Source organism: Lynx rufus, unplaced genomic scaffold (genome assembly GCF_022079265.1).
Source record: "Lynx rufus isolate CCGP_SWC_20201006 ecotype Redwood Valley unplaced genomic scaffold, mLynRuf1.p SCAF_8, whole genome shotgun sequence".
Classification (NCBI taxonomy): Eukaryota; Metazoa; Chordata; class Mammalia; order Carnivora; family Felidae; genus Lynx; species Lynx rufus.
The window spans coordinates 1,360,783-1,385,814 of NW_025814896.1; the positions used below are offsets into that span (position 1 = coordinate 1,360,783).

General features: G+C 66.2%; 1 protein-coding gene across 1 annotated transcript in view; it reads right to left on the reverse strand.

The window, feature by feature from the left end:
* Positions 1-5,022, reverse strand: part of NTSR1 (neurotensin receptor 1) — a 47,161-nt gene extending 42,139 nt beyond the window's left edge. The window contains exon 1 of the mRNA XM_047069780.1: positions 4,309-5,022. Coding sequence (XP_046925736.1) covers positions 4,309-5,022 — 714 coding nt within the window. The remainder of the gene's footprint in view (positions 1-4,308) is intronic.
* Between the last annotated feature and the right edge of the window lie 20,010 nt (positions 5,023-25,032).

Sequence of the window (25,032 nt, forward strand, 5' to 3'; positions counted from 1 at the left end):
CCTTTACCCACGAGAGTGCCAGCATCACTGAGGCCGGCCGGCCGCGACCACCGGGCCTGCGGCTCACAGGCAGGGGCAGGAACGGAGAATCGAGGTGCCACAGGGCAGAGGCCCTGAGAAAATGCCTCCTGGTCTAATTTTATTGGATCCAATTTTCTCCCACTTTGTGGAGGCAGGTCCTGGCTGCCTCTGCCCCCGCGGAGCCACGTCAGCCCTTGAGGGCCCGTGATGGAGCTGCCTCGGCTCTGGGCAGGGGGGTGCGGGGCGCCAGCTCCTCCCCCACGCCCCTGCTCCTCCGGAAAGACGGTGTGTCCCTGCCGGGGACACGCCTGTCTAGGAAGGTGAACAAAGGAGCAGGGAGCCCCCAGGAGCAGGATCCTTCGTCCACACAGCTGCTGCGAGGCCCGCAGGGGCTGGAAACAGCAACAGTGAAGTGACAGCTCCAGAGCCCTCGCTGGCGCCCACCAGGCTCCCCGGCTCCCGCCCTGCGCTCGGAGGGGGGGCTGTCCCCGACTCAGCTCCCCCGCCCCTGCCCTTGCCCGGGCACCGTGGTGCGCGCGGGGTCGCTCTGCCCCGGGAGGCTTCCGGGCTCCCTCCGGCCCTGCCCACGGAGCAGATTTCTCCGAGGGCGGACACACTTTGCCGCTGGTTTGAGCATCACAGAGACCATACGCTTACCAAAAAACAGCAGAACCAGGTCTCCCCGGAGGCAAGGCCCTACCGCCCCCAGGACATTCGCCAGGGACAGGGCAAGACCGCCTCGGGGCACCACGTGAGCGCTCGCTTGGGTCCCTGGGATTCTGCCCAGTCATGCCCCTCAGCACCGAGGGCTGGGGTGACCCTGATCCTGGGGGCCGATGCGCACGGACCTGTTAGAGAAGGATGGGTCCTGAGCTTCCCTCACCAGCCTGCTGCACACGCCGGTCCCCCAGATCCTGTGCCCCGAGCAGCACAGAGGCCTCCCTACTTTTGACGGAAAAGATGGGGCCTCCCAGACCACCTGCTGTCAACTGAGCTGCACAGACAGCCTGCCGTGTGGACAGGATGCTGCACGGGCACACGGTCAAGTACAGCTGCGTGTGCTCGTGTATGTGTGCAGGCGTCTGTGCACGTGTGTCTGTGTGCAAGCACACACGTGAGTTTATGTGTAATACGAGCACATGTGTGTCTGCGTGTGCCTCTTTGCATGTCGACGTGCACGCGTGTGCACGTCCGTGTGTCTCTGGGTATCTCCATGTTCGTGCGTGTGTGTCTGTGCATGTGTCTCTGTGTGTGCACCTGTATGTGTTTGCATACGCGTGGCCACAGTCCCCAGGCTTGAGAACACTGGTCCGGAGGTCAGCGCCTCCCCTCCCCCCTTCTCTAACTGGGAGAACACATGGGGACAACATGAGTCTAGGGAGCTGGGGCTGGCACCAGGCAGAGCTGGTGACCAGGTGAGCGACCGCCTTGGGGCAGGCGGCATATTTGCTGCTGAGTCCTGGGTCAGGCTGGGGGCCGCCGGGATTATGAGGCTGGACAAGCCCCCGGCCAGGTCAGATCTGAACCAGATGCACCACCCCCCCAGGCGTCTGCCACCCCGGTCACCGGTCCCCTCGGCTCACTGCCTTTGGAACTCGCCGCACTCAGTAAGAGCTCAGGTCGCATTCGCCGGAGGGATGGGCATCCCACCCGAGCAGCAACAGAGAGCGTGGCTGAGGTCAGAGCAGGGACCCGGCAGGGCTGCGTGGGACCAAACACGACCCAGCCCGGGGCAGACACCTGCATGAACGGTGGAGGCGAAGGTTCTCAGAGGAACTTTCTAAGGGGAGGGCCCCTCGGTGGCTGGTGCGCGCACGTCTTTCACTCAGGACGGCTGCGCTGGAACCAACAGTGCGTTGGAAAGCCTGAGTCCAGTTCCCTCCTAGGGCCAGAGGAGGGACCGGATTAGGGAACGCGGCAGGCTCCGTGGGCTCCTCCTGCCAGACGCCCTTGTCAACTCGGGGCCCAGGGCCCGGGGTCTCCGCTGGCCCGGGCGTGGCCCTGCCCTCTGTACAAGCTCCCCTCGGCCCAGCTCCAGGCTACCTGCTCAGATAATGAGATACCTGCTCAAGATGTGTTCGGCAATGACCATTCTAAGCTGCTCAGATATCTGACTGAACCACCTCATTTCTAAGCACTAGTTTGCATGTAAGTGCCCAGCATGGGCTCGTGCGGATGGTGGGGAGGGGCGGCGGGGGGGGGGACGCTGGTGGCCTCCTGGGGGACACAACAGGCTGGGAGAGGCCCCCGTTTTGGAAGGAGGGGCCATTCGATCGGCCAACGGCTGCACACTTCCACCATGGCCGGTGAGAGGGCGACGCACGGATGGACACAAGCACCCAGCCCCTGCCGGGCAGACGTCGCTGCTTAAAAGACAGCGGACGTTCGCCCCCCCCCCGTCCTGCCAAGCGGCCCAGAGGCCCGAGGGGGGAACGTCAACCGGGGGCACCTCTCCTGAGATGGAGGGGTCGTGTAGAAGGGCCCGGCCACGCTCCTGCCGTCCGCCCTCGGCCGTCAGCACAGAGGGAAGGGCGCCTGGAGGGAGCCCTATCAGTCCTTCCCAGCACAAGGCTGCGGCCGATCTGGGGGGCGTCAGGAAGCCAGCGAGCGTTTGGTAAATGCTGGGGCAGCACTATGTCCGTGGGTGCAGAAGTGGGGCCTGTCCGTAGTCAGTGCTCAGCAGACATCCTGGACGAATGACACGCCCTGGGCAGTGTGGGTGTGGCACCCTCTGAGCACAGGGACTGGGAGAGACGGCCCTTTGAGAGGTGAAGCGGTGTCACTGAGGCGTCTGATCGCGTGGGGCCAATGGAGAGGACGCTTTGGGGGGGGGCGTGCCCAGTCTGCTCTGCTGTGGTTTGTTTTTGATGATCCAAACCCGACCGCTCCCGGCCAAGGCCCCCGAGAGCCGAAGGGGCGGGGGTCCGAGTGGAGGCGTCTCCTCGGGTGGGGGCAGCGAGTGCTACTGACTCGACTTGCTGACCTGAACGGCCCTGCATGCCCTTGCCTCCTGTGCAGATAGGCGGCCGGGCTCTACTCACTTCCCTGCTACGTGTGGCTGGGGTGGGGGTGCCTCTCCACGCAGGGGACCCCGTGGCCACAAGTTCTCAGTGCAGGTGTGGGGGGGCCACTCGTGGTGGATCAGCCAGGGCCCAGGGAGTGACGTACAGATGACAGTTCCTACCCCACTCCCAGCATGAGTCCTGCCGGGCCGTGTGGAAGGACAGCCCCATGGGGACAGTGGCCCCCCGGCCCCGCCCACCGTCCCCGCCCCACCTGCACCTCCGTCCCTGCACCACCTGCACCCCACCTGCACTACCCGGTCCTGGGGCCATGACGCCGTCCACGGTGGCATTTCTGTCCTGGCCTGAGAAACCTTGTCTCCAGGGCCAGAACCCCCCCACCGGCCAGGAGGCCTTGTCGGAGCCGATTCCCGGGGAGGGCTCCCGCCTGGGCTCTCGCGACACCTTCCTCGGACCCTCGGGCTCCGGCGTTACCCGCCTCACGCGGGCCCCCCACCCGCCACCACGCCCAAACGCCGGAAGCCCTTCCCAGCAGAAGCAACTTTTCACCAGCACCACCAAGACAGTGCTCCTGAACGTGCCGCGTGCAAGCCCTTCCCACACGCTTCCTCCTCCACGCTCTGCCACTTGAGGCCACGGCTGTGATCACCCTGGTTCACAGACGGGAAAACCGAGGCTTACCTAAGGAACCGGCCCCACAGGGCATCAGGCTCGGCTCCACCTCCCAAGTTGTGAGCAGGGGGCAGAGCAGCCAGGAGGCCCGGGGTTGGGGGGGGGGAGCAGTGCTGACCCCCGGGGGCTCTGCTGCAGAGGAGAGGGACCCGGCCTCTTGGGGTCACACAGCCTTTTGAGAAGCCGATGAAAGGAATGGCCCCCGGCATGCACACCGGGGCCTGGAGACGGCTGAGGCCCATCCGTGGACCCTCAGAGACCTCGCTGATCTGAGGGCCCAGCCCCCTTGGATAGAAGGAGGGGATGAGATGGGGGGGCAAGGTCTGGCCGCGCTGGAGTGCAAGGTGGGAAGAGGGGGGCAGGCTGATCCTGAGGACCCCCTGCCCCCCATCTCCTTCCCAGCTTCCGAGTAAAACTTCCCGGTGACGTTCTCTAGCGCGCTGTCCCAGAGGGGGACACAGACTGGAAACTACTTTTGGGGTGGGGGAAAGAGAAGCCCGCAGCTTCCCTGAGGGAGAGCCTGCCGACCCTGGCCCCCCCGCGAGACCCCTGTTTCTTCCCAGCCCTCCTCCCGCGCGAAGCAGCCCCTCACCTGGATGACGACCTTGATCGTGGCGGTGCCCACTATGGGGGTGCACACCAGGCCGCCGGGGTGATGGCCGTCGGCGCTGCGGTTCTGCTGGCCCATGGTGAAGGGCATGGGCAGGGCCAGCAGGCCCGAGGCCAGCCAGATGGCACTGATGAACTTCTTGGTGCGGCTGCGAGACATGAGGGTCTTGGCCTTGAAGGGGTGGCAGATGGCCAGGTAGCGCTCCACGCTGAGGCTGGCCACGTTGAGGGCTGTGGCGTAGGTGCAGGCATCGCGCACGAAGTAGTAGCCGCGGCAGCCGGCGTCGCCGAAGGCCCAGGGGTGGTGCACCCAGATGAAGTTGTACAGCTCCACGGGCATGGCCAGCATCAGAATGAGCAGGTCGGAGAGCGCCAGGCTGCCCAGGTGGTAATGCACCGTGCTCTGCAGGCTCTGGAGCGACTTCTTGCGCGCCAGCGTGAACGCCGTCACCGAGTTGCCCACGGTGCCCACCGCGAAGAGCGCCAGGTACACGGCGGTCACCAGCACCTTGGAGTAGATGTCCGTGTTCACATCCAGGTCGCTGCTGGGCGCCGCTCGGAGGCGCTCGGACTCGTTGCCTGAGCCGTTACCGAAGCCGGGGACCAGGAGCGCCGCCTCCAGCCCCGAGGGTGGCAGCGGGAAGGGCTTGGCGCCCGGCGCGCCCCGCGGACCCGGCGCCGAGCCGTTGAGGCGCATGGTGGGCGCGGCGCCGGCGGGGACCGAGCGGAGGAAGCCGGCGGGGTGGGCGCGAGACCGAGAGCGGGCGCGCCGTCCAGCCGGAAGCGCCACCCGGAGCGCCCGAGGGGCGCCGGCCGCAGGGGGCGGGGGGCCGGGCCGCCCTCCCGCTCCCCGCCGGCCCGGGCTTCCTCCCCCGACCTCCGGACCCCGCGGGTCCGGGCGCGCGGAGAGCCTGTGGCGCCGAGCGGAGCGCACGCACGGCCGCCCCGGCGCGCTCACTCCCTCGCCTGCGCTCGCCTCCCGCGCGCTCTCCGCGCACACCGCCCGCCGCGCCCGCGCCCTCCCGGGCTCCGCGCCTCGGCTCCGCGGGCGACTGCGCGGCGCGCCCGGCGGCGGGGGGCGGGGCGGGGTGGGGGCGGGGGCGGCCCCGGCCTCGGCCCCGCCCCGCCCCGCCCGAGTGCCGCTCCCGCCCGGCTCCCGGGGGCCGGGGAGGGGACAGCGGTTCTCTCCAGGCACCTCTCCCGGGGCACGCCCCTCCTTCCCCGCCTTCCCAACTTCTCGGGCCCCCCACCCGCCCCAGGGAGGGAACTGCCCCCTGGTCCTTCGAGGCTGGTTCAGGGAGGGGTGAGGGAGGTAAGCCCCGTTGGCGCGGCTGGGGCGCTGCCCTTCCCTCGTGGGCGCCCAGGCGGCCTCCAGCACAGCTGGGTGGGAGTGGTGAGCGAGGGGGGCAGAGAGCACCCTCCCCCTGCCGGCCGGGTTCCTGCACCTGGCGCCCGGGGGCGGGTGGGCACACACACACCCCCCCTTATGGCCGCCTGGATTTGATCATCACAGGTCATGGTCCCAGCCCAGGCCCAGGCCCAGGGGCGTGGGGAAGGGTGGCCCTGGGGGTCACAGTCAAGGCCTGGCCTTGTCCGTGTGTGGACCCCGCTGTGCTAATAGGAACCCTCCGTAGGCCTAGGGGGTTGAAGGAAGGGAGCGAGACCTAAGAAGCTCTCCCAGACCCCAGACCCTGGCCCACACCTGCCCACGGCGAGCGCATTGGGTCTGTGTTTGTTCCTCTGTGAACTGGCCGTGGGCCCGCCTGGTCCGCGGAACCTGATGGTCTCGTCCGGGGTCCAGCACAGAAAAAAACGCGCTTCAAAATGTAGCGTTCAAAGACACCACAAGCGCATAGGAGGCTTAATCGTGGCCCCGCCACGTGGTGCCCGGGCATCGGCTTTAGCTTCTCTGTGCCTCAATTTGTCATCTGTAACATGGGAATGGCGGTTGCACAGATGCTCCCTGGGGCGTCTGGGGCGGGGGCTGTCACGCACGCGGGCTGCGCTGGCCCGCCGTGGACACTCAGCAAACGCCTGCGTGGTGGGAGTTGCTGAGGGTGGTGCGGTGGCTTCGGAGGGTGTGAGGGGCCCAGGCCAACAAAGGTTGCAGGAAAACCCCACCGGGTTAGCTGAGCTTATTCTCTGGAAGGCAAGCCCACCAACGAAGTAAACGGGTCTGGGGGTTGGGGCACAAAAGGAGGTGATCCCGCCAGACCACGCTGCCGTGCCAGGGGCTCGCTGCCATCTCGGCACACAGGTAACACGGGGCCCTACCACGGCCCGTGCGGTGTGGCCGCCTCTCCCAGGAGCCTCCCAAGGGGAAGGGACCAGCCAGCGACCGCGGGGGCCTGTCCCTTTGCAGGCCAGGAGCCAAAGCTGCTCAGGACGTTGCTGGTGGAGATGCGCCCTGGCCCAGCTGCTTAAGCTCACTGTTTGGTTTTTAAACCCCTGACCTTTCCGTTAAGCTGGCCTTCTTTTCAAAGATTTCTTTCCGAGCCAGCCTAGGAGCTTAAAAAATCATAAAAGTCAACTTAGCACAAATATTAGGACAAGGGATTTGCTTAAAACCGTGGAGGAAATGTCACTTGGAAGGCCTCGTTCTACAAAGAGGGCGGCAGGCCCTCCTGGGGGGGCTCCCTGGCGGCCGGCTTGGAACCACTCTTCTGCGTACTGACAGCCCGGACGGCACGGAGGCCGGAACCTTCCAACTGGTTCGGCCCCTTCTCTCTGACTTCCCCTGACGCGAACACTTCCTAAACAGCTGGGACCCTTTAAAGAAAGTGTTGGCAAGGTGCGGGGAGGGCCGATCCTGGGTCCGGCTGTGTCTGTGGGTGACCCGGCCGTGCCCTTGGCGGGTGCCCTGCCCCCATGCCCCAGATGCTGAGTGTCGGGGGGGGGGAATCGGCTGTCCCCTGTGCACTGAGGCCCCCGAGCCACCCGCCCCACAGCTGTGGGGGCAGTGGGGGGTACTCACCCATCTCAGGAGTGAAGGTCCTGGTTGGGGAATAGGAGTGTTTTTCTGGCTATAGGAATTTGGTCCCTGGGTCACCGGCGCTGTGGGGCCCCTTCTGCTTTGCAGGTGTGCCTCTCTCTCCCCTGGGCCCCGTCCGCCGTCGGACAGCTCTTGGTGGCAAGAGCTGGGGCTAAATTAAAAATAAAAAAGTTGGGGCGCCTGGGTGGCTCAGTCGGTTAAGCGTCCTACTTCAGCTCGGGTCACGATCTCGCGGCCCGTGAGTTCGAGCCCCGCGTCGGGCTCTGGGCTGATGGCTCAGAGCCTGGAGCCTGTTTCCGACTCTGTGTCTCCCTCTCTCTCTGCCCCTCCCCCGTTCATGCTCTGTCTCTCTCTGTCTCAAAAATAAAATAAACGTTAAAAAAAAATTTTTTTTTAAAAAGTTAACGGCAGTACCTTGTCAGTATATCATGATGTTTCCTGCGGGGGGCGGAGGGAGAACGTTCCTTTGGAGACACCGAGGAAACGTAATGTGCGCGTGTGAGTGTTCACTGTAGATCTTCTCATCCGCGGCGTGGAAATTGCATATGTTCCAGAACGTACAGCATTCCAAGGAAAATTGTAAAAATAGGGCAACACACGTGCCAACGTGAGCGAGGTGTGAGCGCGATCCGGCGGAGGGGCCGGGGAGCCTCCCTCCCCCCGGGCGCCCGTGTGCTCACGGCACATCCCGGCTGCGGGCGCGTCCCGGCCGTCCGGCCCCCGGCCCCTGGAGCTTCGCCGCCTGGCCCTCGCCCCTCCCGTCCTCCTGGTGACTCACTCGCCCCTCATGGGGTCTGTGTGCACGTGTGTGCATGCCCACGTGTGTCGGGCACCCGGGCACGGGGGCTCAGAGGGTCTCCACCGGCCAGCCCACCTGCTGTCCCTGACCTGAGGCCCCCTGGGCTGGGCGTGTGGCCGCAGAGACAGCGGAGCCCAGAGCGAGAGCCAGGAGGGCCCCGGAGGGGGCTGCGTGCGTCCAGCGTGACCCCTTCCCGGAAGCCGCTGCTCGGGCTCGTGACTGGGCTGCACCTTTCTGGTGAACGTGCATTAGAGCCACTGAGGACGCCTTCACAAAAGGGTGCTGCATGGGCCCTGGCCGCCCCCCCACCCCCGCTCCTGGGCTCCCTGGGGACAAATGCTGCAAAGAGACTTCGTTTCCACCGACCGGAGGCCCTCTCCGTAGGGCTTCCCCTGCATTCACCGTCCAGTTTGCCGCCTGTCCAGCACTTACTGAGTGTGGTCAGCGCCCGACGACAGGAGGCCACTTCCCCAGAGCTCACGGCACACTGTGTGCACAGCGCCAAGTGCACAAGTGTTTTCCGGTGGAGGGTGATGGGAGTGACGGGAGGAGGGCCGGGGGGGCCTGGCTGGCGGGGGGACACGGGTGGTCTGGAAAGAGCTCCGCGGCCAGAGGTGAGGAAGGAGAGGCGAGGCCGCAGGGGCGCAGCGGGTGTAGGTGTGGGGGTTTATTCCCCGTGCGCTGCAGGCTCCGTGCAGGGATATGCACGGACGGCTGAGCTCGTGGCTGCAGGTCAGGGGTTGGTTCCCTCAGGACTGTCGCCCCACATCTTCACAGGCGTCAGTCACCCTGCACAGCAGCCAGCCTAACCGGAGATTCATCAAGCAGAGCCACCGCCGAGAAGGGCGGGTGGGGAGCCCCGGAGGCCCTGCGCCAGCCAGCGGGAGCCCCGTTTGGGACACTGAAGGCTTCTCCAAGGAGACGCGCAGGGAAGCTGGTGATTTGCAGGAAGGGGCCCGTTGGCTCACCTCCTAGGAGATGAGAAAGTCTGACTTCCAAGGCCTGTCAGTGCCGCGCGGTTCTCTACGAGTGTCCCGGGGGGCTCCCCATGGCTTCACCGCGGGTCCCAGAGGGTGCTGGTTACACTTGCCTTGGAAGCTGCAGTCCAGCGTCTCTGGCCCAGGTTTGGAGCTGATGGGGTGACACTCCCACCGGAGGTCGCTGCCGCCCTCCCCTCCCCCCTCCAGGTCATGCTGGAAGGAGGGTCCCTAATTTGCTCTGGGCAAAGACACCCACACACACATGCGCACGCACACGCACGTGCACACACACACACAGCACGTCTGACACAGAAGGACCAACTTCCACTTGCTCAGTGTGCAGAGAGGCGGGGTGCCGTCCCCTCATCCCAGGAGCCTGGGTTTTTATGCCTCTTATAAATTTGCTGATTTGCGGTTGAATTTCCCAGGCACGCTTGTGAACGTAGCAGGCAATTTAAAGCCGAAAGGATCCCTTTCGGCTAATGTGAGGCTTCCATTTATTGTCGGGAGGAAGGGGGACGGGGATTCGCGGGTTCCACAGTGCGCTGGCTCTCTGACGGCGGGGTGCGGGGACCCCTCCCCGTGCCCCCCCACCCCGGCCCCAGGCACCTCCCCCGGCTTCACCAGGCAGGCGGCACCAGGCCGGGCTGGGCAGCTAGGTTCCCACCTCTCTTTCCTCCGCCTTCCCGTCTTCTCTCCTCCTTGGCGGCGAGGATGGAGTTTTGCATAAACATGATGCTCCGGCTTCCAGCTTTCTCTGCGGATCCGAAGCACACGCTCCCTTTGTCTGTAATCAGGAATTCTAGTTGCCTAGAAATATTTAAATAGAACACTCTCTCATCTTCCAGTGACTTCATACAAGTTCCAGAAATAAAACCTGAACGGGAGCCTTCTTTGTCATTCCTGCCTCGAAGCTCCGATGGCCCGTTCAAGGCAACACCCTTTCCAAATGCAGCCAGGTGCCCCGGGGGGGGGGGGGGGGCGCGGGCAAGTGAACTCCAGAGCCTAGGGTGGAGGAGGGGTCCCACAGAAGCGCACAGCAGGCCGGGCAGCCCGTGGGTTCCGGTGCGGCCCCCACGGCACGTTGGGGACCCCAGACAGCCGCGGCCACCGGGTCATCGGCAGGTATCCCTGCGTCCCTCTGCCCTCCACCCCGAGTCTCCCGGCTCTGCAGGCAGACATGCCGTGGGCATGCGCTCTGGCCGCGGGCGTGCAGAGAAAGGCGCCCACTCCACGTAAGGCCTCTTCGGGCTTCTACGTCCTGGCACGCGCTCGTGGCTGTGGGACCCCAGGTTGGAAGCTGTCGGGGAGATGCCCAGCAGCAAGAGAGAGGGTGCTGGAACCCCTCTTCCTTGCGACCTCCCCTCCCTGGGGTCCCCCCGCCCCCCTCCGTCCATGAGACCCCCTCCCACCTCGCTGGGGGAGGGGAGCATTAGCACGCGGGAGGAAACGCGTTCCCGGGGAAATGATCAACGAAAACACGCTCCGATTACGCGTGCCTCACAGACGGACAGGATCTGCTGAGATCGTAAGTACACGCTCACACTCCTACGAACCGCACGCTCACGCAGCCCCGCACGCACACGTGTGCATACGCGCTCACACACACTCGGACGTGTGCGCACACGCACGGCGCTGCTTTCGTCACCACAGCACGACTCTGCGGGATTCTCTGTGCCTGCTCTGTTCCCAGTGCTTTTCCCGCCTGAACCTGCTCGCTCCCGGCACACACGGCCGCGTCGCACGCGGGCTCCCACGCACAGTGAGCGTGACGACTGCGAGGCGCGGTGGCTTACTCGCCTTCCAAGGCCGCTCGATGGTGCTGAGCAAATCGTCTGGCCGACGACATCCTTCGCGGCCCAGAAGCTCCGAGTCTGGCTTCTGTCATCTTGTTCCAAACAGCGCTCCTGCGTGGCAGCCTGGGCCTCTGGATGGGAAATCTGTTGCTCCTTTGTTAGCCCTCACAACGGGCCAAACAGCGCTGCTCTGCCGTGGACAGCTGGCGCCGACCCCGCGGGGGACATGTGCTGGCCTGGCTCCCCCAGGCTGGCCCTGCCCTCTCCCGCCCCCAGGAAACCAGAGACCCCATTCCCACGGCCCCGGGGGCGCAAGGTGGACCCTCAGACCCCTCCCCACTTGCTGGGAAGGGCAGACACTCTTGGTTGCGGTCGCCGAACTGCTTCCGGGGACGCTGCTCTGAGCCCTGAGTCCCGGGGCGCCTGGAGCCTGCCCACCCCCCAACCCCCCCACCCCCCGCCCCCCCAGTCTGCTCTCAGTCTGGTTCCACTGGGCTTCCCGGCACCTGCAGTCGAGCACTTCAGATGTCACTTGCGGGTTCTGGTGCCCCTCGATCCCCCAGCCCTTTCTGCGTGAAGCGGGGGGAGGGCAGGGCGGCCGCCAGGCAGGCCCGCGGTCTCACGCACCCGGTCGGGAAATGAGGACAGAGGCACGCACCAACGGACTCCCGCCTTCTCTGGAAATTTCAAGGCTTGATGATGAAGACATTAGCTCCCGAGACACTTCGGTCTGCCGGGAGCGGAGTGGGGATAATTTGCTTCTTCCTGTGACAGCTGACGATTAGCTTCATAGCAGCACGTCACCGTCTCCGACTGACTTGCCTGCACAGCCGGGTCACTCGAGAAAAACACGCTTCTGAGAAGATACAGTTGGAGGCTCCCCGTGCTATGTCCTCCCCAGTTCACCAGCAGCTCTGCCCTCGGCGTCCACCTGAGCCCCCGAGCAGCCCGGTCCCGGTCTCTCCCGGGGCCACAGGGAGCCGTCCTCCCCGCGGGGCCCTGTCCTCCCCAGGCCTGCGGGGCGCCGTCCTCCCGGGGCCCGTCCTCTGCGACCTGGTGGCACCGGGCGGCCAGCCCCCCCCACCCCCCGCGGTCTCCCCTCAGTAAGCTAAGGGGAGTCACCCCGAGGCCAACAGCCCACCCCCTTCCTGACCCGCCCGCACACTGACAAGGAGTGTCTGACTTTGTCGGAAAATGCTAATAAAGGAATTTGGGGGAAGAAGCCAAGCCAGGGCACGAAGCGCGTTGCAGGTCAGGGAGGCCGGCGAGGGGCACCGTCCTCGCGTTTCTACACACTTAGCAGAACCACGTCTGGGGTAGGATAAAACTGTCCATTGAAGGGCAGTCCTCTCTGCCCGCTGTTGAGTCGCCGAGCCGGGAGCCGGGCGGGGCGCCTCCTTTCCGCTCAGGAGTCCACGGAGGCGTCTCCTGCCTGAACGAAGGCCGTGGAAGGAGAGGTGAGCCCCGAGTAATGACGCGGAGTCACAGGGGCAGGGAGGCAGCGCAGGGGCCTCTGGGCCGCGAGCCGGGGCGCGTTTGCAGCGGACCCGCTGCCCCTGCTCCCTTCTCGTCGGGGTTCCTGCCGCTCCTGCAAAGCCTTCCCCAGGCAGAGGAGGGGACAGGGTCAGGCGGCCTGGGGGCCATTCCTGCCTTGCCCGCAGGTCGCAGCCTCTCCTGAGCTCTGTGTCACCCTGTGGGAAAACAGAGCGGGACGTGGGGGGAACTGATGAGATCTGAGGGCGCCGGGGAGACGCCTGGGTCCCCCCCCCCCGAGACAGACGTGGGGCGGGAGCACACGCAGGGAGTATGGGGGGCAGGACACCAGGAAGCAGGGCTGGGGGCAGACGGGGCAGGTGAGGCACACGTGACACCTGCTTTGCCCAGGGCGCCCGTGGAAACGTCCCCTGAGCCCCACACCGGTGAGGCGTCGGCTCCACGGTCACCAGGCGGCCTTCCTTCAGCTCCACCCCTCCCTTGGCCACAGGGTCCCCCCGCCTGGCATGCACGGTGCCGTCACCTGAGCAGCGAGGGCCCGCGCGGTGGACACAGGTGTGGGGGCATCGATGTGCGGGCCACCTCTGTTTGGAACACAATAGGGGTTCCCGAGCCGGGCCAGCGTCCACTCCCCTTCATCAGCCTGAGACTTTCCAAGGTTTTCTAGGACTTTCTGGAAAGTCCTGGGGGGTCTAAGACCAGCAGGAAGTCTTTGGAAAGGACTGGGCCCCCTAGGAGGGGAAGGTGTGGGATGGAGACACTTCTCGAGAGTGACCGCTGAGCTCGGGTGGGGGCGGGGTCCCCTCTGCCACGTCCCCCCCTGACCGTCTGCTGTCCACCTCAGGAGGCCCTGAGCGTCTGCCTGTCTGTCCGCGTGGCTGGTGTCCTCTGTGCCCGGGATGGCGTCTGCCCTGTTCCGGCTTCTCCACGAACCCTCCTGTGACGACGTGACAACGAAAGGAAAAGGAAGACGCCGTGTGTGCGTCCCGCCCGTCCCCACACGTCCCTTCGGCAGGCGCGAGTCAAGGCCAGTCCACGGTTCCGGGAGGGAGAGGTGACGGTTGGTTCTTTGATGACCAGGCCCTGTCCCTGCGGGAAGGGCGGGGCCTCCAGCCTGCCCGGACTGGACCTCGAGGACCGTCTTGCAAGAGGGAAGGACAGCGGGGTCTTAATGGGAAACAAACTTCGGTGACTCTGATTTTCCAAACTTCTGGACAGATGGGTTTCAGGCTGAGATGTGTGCTCACGGGGCTTTCTCAGGAAACGATAACCCGCCTGCCCCGCCTGCCCGGCACCCCGAGACGGGGCACTTTGGCTTGCAGGTCCTCCGGGGGCATGTGGCTGAGGCCCGGCCCTGCCCCTGGGGCGTGGAGTCTGCCTCGAGAGGTTGCCCCTACCCGGGGTCCCGACGGAGGGTCTGCCCGTGGGCCCGGGGCCGCCCCCCGCCCGCCCGCGCCTGGCTCACAGTGTGGGTGGTGGAGGGCCGCCGTCTCCAGCCGTCTGGGCCCTGGGCCGTCTCCACACACCCCCCTCCGCCCCCGCCTGCCGCCTCCTCCCCAGGTGTCGGCTCAAACTCACGTTCTGCGCGGGCCCCCCGACGCCCACGGTGTCCCCCTCCGCAGCCCCCCCCCCCCCCGTAGGCGTCAGCACGTACCCGGTGTGGCGGGGGCCTCGCTGCGTTGCCCGCGGCTCTGTGCTCAGCGGCGGCTCCGGGCCCGGGGGCGTCTGCTCACGGCACCGAGGCTCGCCGCCCCACGAGGCAGCCTGGCCCTCAGCCATCCTCACGGACCTTCGGAGCACTGGGAGGCTGAGCCCGAGGCCGGCCCCAATTGGGGGGACAATGAAGACTTTTGTCTTCAGAGGTTCCTAGCTCGCTTTGGGGGCTTTTCTTACAGCTGGCACCCTTTCCACCTGCCCCTCCTCTGTGGCCGCATGTACCCTGCCACCCTCTGCCCTCCCCCACGTCATCCAAATCTGCTGGTGAAATAGCCGATACTAATTCAGACTGAAAGGTAAATGACTGCTAAGTCTTTCGGTGGCCCTTTCCTTTATATCTTAGAACAGGATTTTCAGGTTTATTTTTTATAATAATATTATTTTTTAATTTGGGGGGGAGGGGGAGAGAGAACCTTAAACAGGCTCAGCGTGCGGCCCAGCTTGGGGCTCAACACCATGATCGTTGCCGCGATCGTGACCTGAGCCAAAATCAAGAGTCAGACGCTCAGGGGGCCTGGGGGGGCTCCGTCGGTGGAGCGTCCGGCTTCGGCTCAGGTCATGATGTTGCGGTTTGTGGGTTCGAGCCCCGCGTCGGGCTCTGTGCTGACAGTTCGGGGCCTGGAGCCTGCTTCGGATTCTGCGTCTCCCTCTCTCTCTGCCCCTCCCCTGCTTGTGCTCTTCCTCTGTCTGTCAAAAATAAATAAAACGTTAAAAACAAAATTAAAAACGAGAAGAGCCAGACGCTCAACCGACTGAGCCACCCGTGGACTTTACGCCAAGAAATCCCGGGTCTGTGGCCGGTCCTGCCTGGGTGTTGGGAGGTGGGCCCGGGTCAGAGCTGCCTGGGGCTCAGCAGTGGGAGCCGCTCCCCAGGTGGTGGACACATCTTCCACCTCCCTCCCCACCTCCAGCCGAGATCCTCATTCTGAAGCCGTGGAACAGGACGTTCAGTCACAACTGGGGACATCAGAAGACTGACAAACCGTGCGTCTCTCAGTCTCTCAGTCGACTGTTGTCCTTGGTAAACAGGGAGGCGTCTGCCGCATTTCTCAGCTGCGAGGAGAGAAAAGGCTTGTTTAATCTGGTGCTTGGAGATAACGAGTCGAGAGCTATTTAGACGTCACCTGTCGTCCTGAGCCCGGGAGGCTCCTCTTTGGGGCTGGATTCACACGGAGACGCTCGGCATTTTCCAGAAGTAGCCCCTGTCCCCAAACACAAAGGGGGCTCTGCCAGATGCGTGTGGCCAAGACACCTGGGCATATGGCCCCGGGGGGCTCTCCGAACCGAGGCGCCCAGCCCACCCTGAAGGGGCCCATCCCCTACGCAGCTCTGGTCTTAATTCAGTGGTTGTTGCTCATGGCGTGTGTACTGTTGTCAGAGATCAGAGGTGGCCAGGAAGGGGACAAGTCAGCTGCCCGCTTAAGAGCCCTGCAACTGCAGCCTGGGGCAGAGGAAAGGAGCTGGGACAAGTGGGGCAGGGGAAGGAGCGGGGGAAGAAGGGAGAAGAGGAGGAGGGGAGGGGGGAGGGAGGAGGAGAGGAGGGGGAGGGGTGGGGAGGAGGGGGAGGGGTGGGGAGAAGGGGGAGGAGGGAGGAGGAGGAAGAGGGGAAGGGGAGGGTGGGGGAGGGGTGGAGGAGAGGAAGGAGGAGGAGGAGGGGTGGAGGGGAGGGGCATCTTGGAGGAAGAAGCCCGGAGGACCCTCCTCGCCAAGATTTACACTCCATGCGGTATTTCCTTGTGATCAGACAGGCGTCCCCCAAGCTTCATTATACAACCCTAATTTTATATACATATTTATTTAAATGTTTATTTGGGGGGAGAGAGAGAGAGAGAGACAGCGCAAGCAGGGGAGGGGCAGAGAGAGAGGAAGGGAGAGAATCCCCAGCGGGCCCCCCACTGCCCCGTGCAGAGCCCAACACGGGGCTCAAATTCACAAACTGAGCCCGAGACCTGAGCTGAGATCGGGAGTCAGACGTTTAACCGACTGAGTCCCCCCCAGCGCCCCCAACCTTCATTTTAAACGACGCCCCTGGTGCTTCTCAGGACAAGGACTCCGCCTCCCGCGGCCATGACCGTCCTTATCTGGCCCTTCTGGGCCCGGGGCGCTGCAAGAACGCGTTTATTTCCTGAGGGGCGGACCGTCCGGCCGGGCCGGGTGCTGGATGGTCAGCGAGCCGGCCGCTCGCCCTGGTGGGCCGGGTGCAGGCCCAGGCAGCGGGAACCCACGGTCTGCCCTTGAACACGTCCTGGCCGGGGCGCCCGCCCGCCCGCCGCTCCAAGTGCAGCTTTGACCCCCACCCCCCAACAGCCGCTGGCCTCCGCTGGCGGGAGCGCGTGCACAGCAGCCGCGACCCTGGACTCACGCTGGGCGTGCCGTGTGTGTTGTCGGACTCTCCCCACCAAGTGAGCTAGACGGAGGGATGCGCTAAGAAAAGAAAGAAGACAGTTCGCCCACAGGGCCGCCCTGTAAGGTCCCGCGTGCCGTGGACCCACGCGGTTCACACCCGTGTTGCTCGAGGGCGGACGGCGCCCGCAAGGTGCTCCCAGGTCCGCGGCCCCTGAGTTCACGCTCTCTCCCCTTCAGACCAAACGAGAGACGCCCCACGGGTGAGGCCACCGCGGGCAGCGCAAAGGGACAGTGTGCGGAGGTGCCCCCACGAGCCGCCTCTGGGGAGCCAGGGTAGCTGGGGGGGGGGGGAGGGGCAGAGCGGCCGGGTCCTCCCCCCTTCCGGCCCCACCGGCTCCACCCGCCCCTCCCGTCCCTCCATCACCACCATCCGTGTTCCTAGGACAGAAGAGGGGGGCCACCGGCCCGTGTGCCCTAGCCTGACCGCCCGCTGGCTCCGGACGGGGCTGCGGGGCCCGCAGTGGCTCACATGTGCTGCTCTGAGCCTCCCCGGGAAGGTGGCAAATACAGACACAGACACAGACCAGTCTTCATTACCGTGGGTGTTGTGACGATGCCAGGGCCCAGACGGGGCCAGCAGAGGACGGGACTGGGGACCTCCAGGCTCCGGATGAGTGACTTCCGGGGGCGGGCGATGGCCCCCGCGTTGCTCCCGTGCACGTGAGTGACTCCTGGGGGGGAGGTCCTGGGGGGGTCCCTGGGGACGGCCCTGCACGACGTGCATTACCGATCACGCTGTGAATTAAACACAGAACATAATTACCGCGGAGCAGCCCTTAGAGGACAGCGGATCATACACAGAACAGGCGTCACACGGTCATCCGATGCGCGTTTCTAACGTGCTGCCGATTAAGATAAATCTGAGCGTAAATGACCAGAGTAATTGCTCTCTACACCTCGTCTCTGTGCCCCAGGGGAGCGGCCAGCACGGCCACTGGCCTCCGACCAGATCAGAAAGGGGCCACCTGGGGTCCTGGAGCCACCAGGGGTGACCGGGCATCTTTGGAGCTCCACCCAGACGGATCAGCTCTTCCCCTCCTTGCCCTGGGAGGCGGGTCCCCATCCGGGCCCCATTTGCAGATGGGAACACTGAGGCAGAGGGGCCAACATTCCTCGCTCAAGGTCAAACCACCTGTGAGTGCCAGAGCAGGGATCGGAACCCCGCCCCAGGGTCAGCACTTTAGAAGTGAACGTGTGTATGTGCGTGCAGGGGCACGGCCACGCGTGCACACAGACATGTGAGCACACGTATGCCCCCGATTTGAGTCCACACCCTCGGTTGCTTCCCACCCTCCCCCAAGGGGTGGCCCTCCCCAGGCTGCACGTCGGGAATTTGGGGAGGGCTGGGCGGGGCGTGGTGCTCAGGACCCAGCAGCCCCCCCCCCCCCGCCACTTCGGAGGGAGGTGTCCCGTGGGAGGTCCTCGCACCGGTGCTGCGGGCGGCCTGTCCCCGGCCCAGGCCTCTGGCCAATGCGGCTGACGGTGGGGCGTCCCCCGGGGATCCAGCCAGGAGGGCTGCGCTCCCCGGCCACGGTGGCCCCGTTCCCCTGGGGCCTCTGTCCTGCCTTTTCTCCCTCATCCTGTGTCCACACACTTACCTCGTGTTAACCGTAGAGGTTTCCATCGGGACTCGGACGGCCCGCGTGGCAGGACACCAGGAGGCTTCCGCATTCCCAGTGCTGCGTGTGGCCGCTTCCTACGGGGGCGTCTCGGAACCGACACCTGAGAATTGTGCCCGGCCCTCCCTGCACGGGGACGGGGGCGTGCCCTGGACCAGGACCCCCCTCAGGGCCCAGGGCTGAAATCCTGTCAGAGTGACAGACATCGCCCCCAGCTCTGGGGGCCCTGTGGCCGTCCCAGTAAGGACCCGCCTCGTTAGCAGACCTCGCTCTTGTCACGCCCTCACGTGCTGGGCAGGGTGGGGGCTCCGGGGTCCCCTCTCATGAGGACATTAATCCCGTGACGAGCCCCCCGCCACTCCACGGGGGCCAGGCCCTCAGCATGAGAACGTTCGATTCGTGACACTTGTCTCTGCCAGTGTGCCGCCGTGGGGCCGGTCGGATCCTCAGTCTTCCCATCGGTAAAATGGGCAATTCCAAACCCCGGCAGAAGGGGACACGCGGCTCTGGGCACAGGGGCCACCCTCCCCACCGTCCCCCCATCTTCCCTCGCCCCGTTCTTCCTCCTGCCCTTCCAGGCCTGGGTCCCAGGACTCATCTCTGCCGCACAGGACATGTCCACTGGGAGCTTTGAGGCCACACGGCTCCGGCAGGATGCAGTGGGGCCAGGGGACACGGTTCATGCTGTGGGGTGTGAGCGTGTGGACTCAACTGACCCCCTGACACACTCTGCCCCAACTCCTTCTTTGGGTTCTTGGTCCAGATGCCGAAGCCAGGCTGCCATCTTGGAACGCTGGGGTGGGAAGGGGTGGAAAGGGGTGGGAGGGGGTGGGAGGGGGTGAGAAGTGGTGGGAAGGGGTGGGGAGGGGGTGGGAGGGGGTGGGAGGGGGTGGGAGGGGATGGAAAAGGGTGGGAAGGGATGTGAAGGGGTGGGAAGGGGTGGGAAGGAGAAGTGGTGGGAAGGGGTGGGAAGGGATGGGGAGGGGTGGGAAGGGGTGGGAGGGGATGGGAGGGGGTGGGAAGGGGTGGGAAGGGGTGGGAGGGGGTGGGAAGGAGAAGTGGTGGGAAGGGGTGGGAAGGGATGGGGAGGGGTGGGAAGGGGTGGGAGGGGATGGGAGGGGGTGGGAAGGGGTGGGAAAGGGTGAGAGGGGGTGGGAGGGGGTGGGAGGGGTGGGAAGGGGTAGGAAAGGGTGGGAAGGGATGGGGAGGGGTGGGGGGGGGTGGGAGGGGGTGAGAAGGGTTGGAAGGGGTGGGAAGGGGTGAGAGGGGGTGGGAGGGGGTGGGAGGAGGTGGGAGGGGGGTGAGAGGGTGTGAGAAGGGATGGAAGGGGTGGGAAGGGGGTGAGAGGGGGTGGGAGGGGGTGAGAAGTGGTGGGAAGGGGTGGGGAGGGGGTGGGAGGGGGTGGGAGGGGATGGAAAAGGGTGGGAAGGGGTGTGAAGGGGTGGGAAGGGGTGGGAAGGAGAAGTGGTGGGAAGGGGTGGGAAGGGATGGGGAGGGGTGGGAAGGCGTGGGAGTGGGTGGGAAGGGGTGAGAAGTAGTGGGAAGGGGTGGGAAGGGGTGGGGAGGGGATGGGAGGGGGTGGGAAGGGGTGGGAAAGGGTGAGAGGGGGTGGGAGGGGGTGGGAGGGGTGGGAAGGGGTAGGAAAGGGTGGGAAGGGATGGGGAGGGGTGGGGGGGGTGGGAGGGGGTGAGAAGGGTTGGAAGGGGTGGGAAGGGGTGAGAGGGGGGTGGGAGGGGGTGGGAGGAGGTGGGAAGGGGTAGGAAAGGGTGGGAAGGGATGGGGAGGGGTGGGGGGGGGTGGGAGGGGGTGAGAAGGGTTGGAAGGGGTAGGAAGGGGTGAGAGGGGGTGGGAGGGGGTGGGAGGAGGTGGGAGGGGGTGAGAGGGTGTGAGAAGGGATGGAAGGGGTGGGAAGGGGTGAGAGGGGGGTGGGAGGGGGGTGGGAGGAGGTGGGAGGGGGTGAGAGGGTGTGAGAAGGGATGGAAGGGGTGGGAAGGGGTGAGAGGGGGTGGGAGGGGGTGGGTGGGGGGTGGGAGGGGCGGGAGGGGGTTGGAGGGGGTGGGAGGGGGTGGAAGGGGAGGGAGGGGGTGGGAGGGGTGAAAAAGGATGGAAAGGGTGGGAAGGGGTGAGAGGGGGTGGGAGGGGGTGGGTGGGGGTGGGAGGGGGTGGGAGGGGTGGGAGGGGGTCGGAGGGGGTGGGAGGGGGTGAGAAGGGATGGGGAGGGCGTGGGAGGGGGTGGGAGAGGGTGGGAGGGGGTCGGAGGGGGTGGGAGGGGGTGAGAAGGGATGGAAGGGGTGGGAGGGGGTGGGAGGGGGTGAGAGGGGGTGAGAAGGGATGGGGAGGGCGTGGGAGGGGGTGGGAGAGGGTGGGAGGGGGTGAGAAGGGATGGAAGGGGTGGGAGGGGGTGGGAAGAGGTAGGAGGGGGTGGGAGGGGGTGAGAGGGGGTGAGAAGGGATGGGGAGGGCGTGGGAGGGGGTGGGAGGGGGTGGGAGGGGGTGAGAAGGGATGGAAGGGGTGGGAGGGGGTGGGAAGAGGTAGGAGGGGGTGGGAGGGGGTGAGAGGGGGTGAGAAGGGATGGGGAGGGGTGGGAAGGGGTGGGAGGGGGTGGGAGGGGGTAGGAGGGGGTGGGAAGGGGTGGAAGGGGAGGGAGGGGGTGGGAGGGGTGAAAAAGGATGGAAAGGGTGGGAAGGGGTGAGAGGGGGTGGGAGGGGGTGGGTGGGGGTGGGAGGGGGTGGGAGGGGTGGGAGGGGGTCGGAGGGGGTGGGAGGGGGTGAGAAGGGATGGGGAGGGCGTGGGAGGGGGTGGGAGAGGGTGGGAGGGGGTCGGAGGGGGTGAGAGGGGGTGAGAAGGGATGGGGAGGGGTGGGAAGGGGTGGGAGGGGGTGGGAGGGGGTGGGAGGGGGTGAGAGGGGGTGAGAAGGGATGGGGAGGGCGTGGGAGGGGGTGGGAGAGGGTGGGAGGGGGTGAGAAGGGATGGAAGGGGTGGGAGGGGGTGGGAAGAGGTAGGAGGGGGTGGGAGGGGGTGAGAGGGGGTGAGAAGGGATGGGGAGGGCGTGGGAGGGGGTGGGAGGGGGTGGGAGGGGGTGAGAAGGGATGGAAGGGGTGGGAGGGGGTGGGAAGAGGTAGGAGGGGGTGGGAGGGGGTGAGAGGGGGTGAGAAGGGATGGGGAGGGGTGGGAAGGGGTGGGAGGGGGTGGGAGGTGGTAGGAGGGGGTGGGAAGGGGTGGAAGGGGAGGGAGGGGGTGGGAGGGGTGAAAAAGGATGGAAAGGGTGGGAAGGGGTGAGAGGGGGTGGGAGGGGGTGGGTGGGGGTGGGAGGGGGTGGGAGGGGTGGGAGGGGGTCGGAGGGGGGTGGGAGGGGGTGAGAAGGGATGGGGAGGGCGTGGGAGGGGGTGGGAGAGGTAGGAGGGGGTGGGAGGGGGTGAGAGGGGGTGAGAAGGGATGGGGAGGGGTGGGAAGGGGTGGGAGGGGTGGGAGGGGGTCGGAGGGGGTGGGAGGGGGTGAGAAGGGATGGGGAGGGCGTGGGAGGGGGTGGGAGAGGGTGGGAGGGGGTCGGAGGGGGGTGGGAGGGGGTGAGAAGGGATGGAAGGGGTGGGAGGGGGTGGGAGGGGGTGAGAGGGGGTGAGAAGGGATGGGGAGGGCGTGGGAGGGGGTGGGAGAGGGTGGGAGGGGGTGAGAAGGGATGGAAGGGGTGGGAGGGGGTGGGAAGAGGTAGGAGGGGGTGGGAGGGGGTGAGAGGGGGTGAGAAGGGATGGGGAGGGCGTGGGAGGGGGTGGGAGGGGGTGGGAGGGGGTGAGAAGGGATGGAAGGGGTGGGAGGGGGTGGGAAGAGGTAGGAGGGGGTGGGAGGGGGTGAGAGGGGGTGAGAAGGGATGGGGAGGGGTGGGAAGGGGTGGGAGGGGGTGGGAGGGGGTAGGAGGGGGTGGGAAGGGGTGGAAGGGGAGGGAGGGGGTGGGAGGGGTGAAAAAGGATGGAAAGGGTGGGAAGGGGTGAGAGGGGGTGGGAGGGGGTGGGTGGGGGGTGGGAGGGGGTGGGAGGGGTGGGAGGGGGTCGGAGGGGGTGGGAGGGGGTGAGAAGGGATGGGGAGGGCGTGGGAGGGGGTGGGAGAGGGTGGGAGGGGGTCGGAGGGGGTGAGAGGGGGTGAGAAGGGATGGGGAGGGGTGGGAAGGGGTGGGAGGGGGTGGGAGGGGGGTGGGAGGGGGTGAGAGGGGGTGAGAAGGGATGGGGAGGGCGTGGGAGGGGGTGGGAGAGGGTGGGAGGGGGTGAGAAGGGATGGAAGGGGTGGGAGGGGGTGGGAAGAGGTAGGAGGGGGTGGGAGGGGGTGAGAGGGGGTGAGAAGGGATGGGGGAGGGCGTGGGAGGGGGTGGGAGGGGGTGGGAGGGGGTGAGAAGGGATGGAAGGGGTGGGAGGGGGTGGGAAGAGGTAGGAGGGGGGTGGGAGGGGGGTGAGAGGGGGTGAGAAGGGATGGGGAGGGGTGGGAAGGGGTGGGAGGGGGTGGGAGGTGGTAGGAGGGGGTGGGAAGGGGTGGAAGGGGAGGGAGGGGGTGGGAGGGGTGAAAAAGGATGGAAAGGGTGGGAAGGGGTGAGAGGGGGTGGGAGGGGGTGGGTGGGGGTGGGAGGGGGTGGGAGGGGTGGGAGGGGGTCGGAGGGGGTGGGAGGGGGTGAGAAGGGATGGGGAGGGCGTGGGAGGGGGTGGGAGAGGTAGGAGGGGGTGGGAGGGGGTGAGAGGGGGTGAGAAGGGATGGGGAGGGGTGGGAAGGGGTGGGAGGGGTGGGAGGGGGTCGGAGGGGGGTGGGAGGGGGTGAGAAGGGATGGGGAGGGCGTGGGAGGGGGTGGGAGAGGGTGGGAGGGGGTCGGAGGGGGTGGGAGGGGGTGAGAAGGGATGGAAGGGGTGGGAGGGGGTGGGTGGGGGTGGGAGGGGGTGGGAGGGGTGGGAGGGGGTCGGAGGGGGTGGGAGGGGGTGAGAAGGGATGGGGAGGGCGTGGGAGGGGGTGGGAGAGGGTGGGAGGGGGTGAGAAGGGATGGAAGGGGTGGGAGGGGGTGGGAAGAGGTGGGAGGGGGTGGGAGGGGTGAGAGGGGGTGAGAAGGGATGGGGAGGGGTGGGAAGGGGTGGGAGGGGGTGGGAGGGGGTGGGAGAGGGTGGGAGGGGGTGAGAAGGGATGGAAGGGGTGGGAGGGGGTGGGAAGAGGTGGGAGGGGGTGGGAGGGGGTGAGAGGGGGTGAGAAGGGATGGGGAGGGGTGGGAAGGGGTGGGAGGGGGTGGGAGGGGGTGGGCCACAAGATCAGGTGTCGGCAGCCCCACGCCAGGAGTCTGCACATTGGAACCTTGCTCCTCTCTGATGGAAGCTGCTGTCCCTCGCGGGCAGTGAGACCTCTTCCTGGGGCTGACCCGGGACCTGCCCCTCCAGCCTCTCGTCACCACCTGGCCCGCAGCCGGACGACCGCGGGATCTCCAGGATCTCCAGTGTGACTCCGCCAGCCTCACCTCCAGCCCAAAGGCCCGTCTCCTGTTTGGTGGAGGGGCCTGCTCGGCCCCGGGCACTCTGCCCCCCAGACCTGCCCCTGCTAGTTGACTGCTTGACACTCCGTGTCCCCGGATGCCCTTCCCCGGCCGGCCTGGGCCAGAGGTCACCCGGGTGAGCCTGGCGGACCCCATCCTGGGGACCCCACGGGCCGGGGGCGCAGCAGGGCAGACCGGTGTGGACGCGGCTGTCAGGACGTCCTTATGGGGTGCGCGTGTGCGCGGGGGATGCTGTGTCCCCGCGACGGCCACAGCGCGGCTCGCGGTCAGAGCCCTGCTGGAGGACATTACCCCGATCCCAGCATCGAAGTGAGCAAAACTGTATTTCAGCCTGGAAAGGGCGGGGAGAAGCCGGGGACCTTTGTTTCTTCTGTAAGGAATGTGACCGACGCCCCGGGGCCCGTCCACACGGCAGACTGTCATTCGACCTTAGACAGGATTCGGGAAACGTCCTGGACGGCACCTGGTGAGCACAGCAGGCGTGGAAGACGCCATCGGTGCGGTCCCGCCCACAGCAAATGCTCCGAGGAGGCAAACAGGGAGGAGAGTGGATTCGTGGCTGCAGGGGTGGGGGGGGGGAGCTGGGGGGCACAGGCCAAGGGGGGTCACCGTGAGGAGAACGTTCCAGCCGGCCTTGGCGATGCTGGTCCAATCCTGTGAACAGACCAAGACCCACTGAGTTTTCCTTTATTTTTTTACGTTTATTTATTTATTTTCAGAGAGAGGAAGAGAGGGAGGGTCAGAGAGACAGAGAGAGAGAACCCCCAGCAGACTCCGTGCTCAGCGCAGAGCCCGACAAGGGGCTCGATCCCATGACCCTGGGATCGTGACCTGAGCCGAAATCAAGAGTTGGACGCTTAACCTACTGAGCCACCCGGGCGCCCCTAGTTTACTTTAAGTGGGTGATTCGCATTTCAATAAAGCTGCTTAGAAAAAGACATGAGCTTCAGTGAGCACCACCCCAGCTTGGACCCTCTTCAAGGGCAAAGACAGGGTGGAGGGAATCCAGAGGTACCAGCGTCCGCCAGGATGAAGGGGGTTTGAGGGCCCCCTCCTCCGGGGAGAGGGCATTGGCGCACCTAAGGGTCCCAGCGCCCCTGCCAGGCTGTGTGTCCCCGGGCCCGCTGCCCTCCCGCCCGGCCTGGGTTTGCCGTGGGGAGCTCTCAGGCAGTGTCTCCCCCGTTCCCCGCCACTCAGCACAGGGCCTGGCATACAGTAGGTGCCCCGTCAATTCTCGAACGTGGTCCAGAAGGCCAGGGAGGCCGTTTCCTGCTCACCACGTGAACCTTGGCCAACGGAAGCAGCCGGGTCAGGATTCAAGCGTGGGGAGTGGAAGGAAAGGCCCATCCGGGACGTGGGCCCACGTGGGCCGGCTGGTGAGACTGGTGTCCAG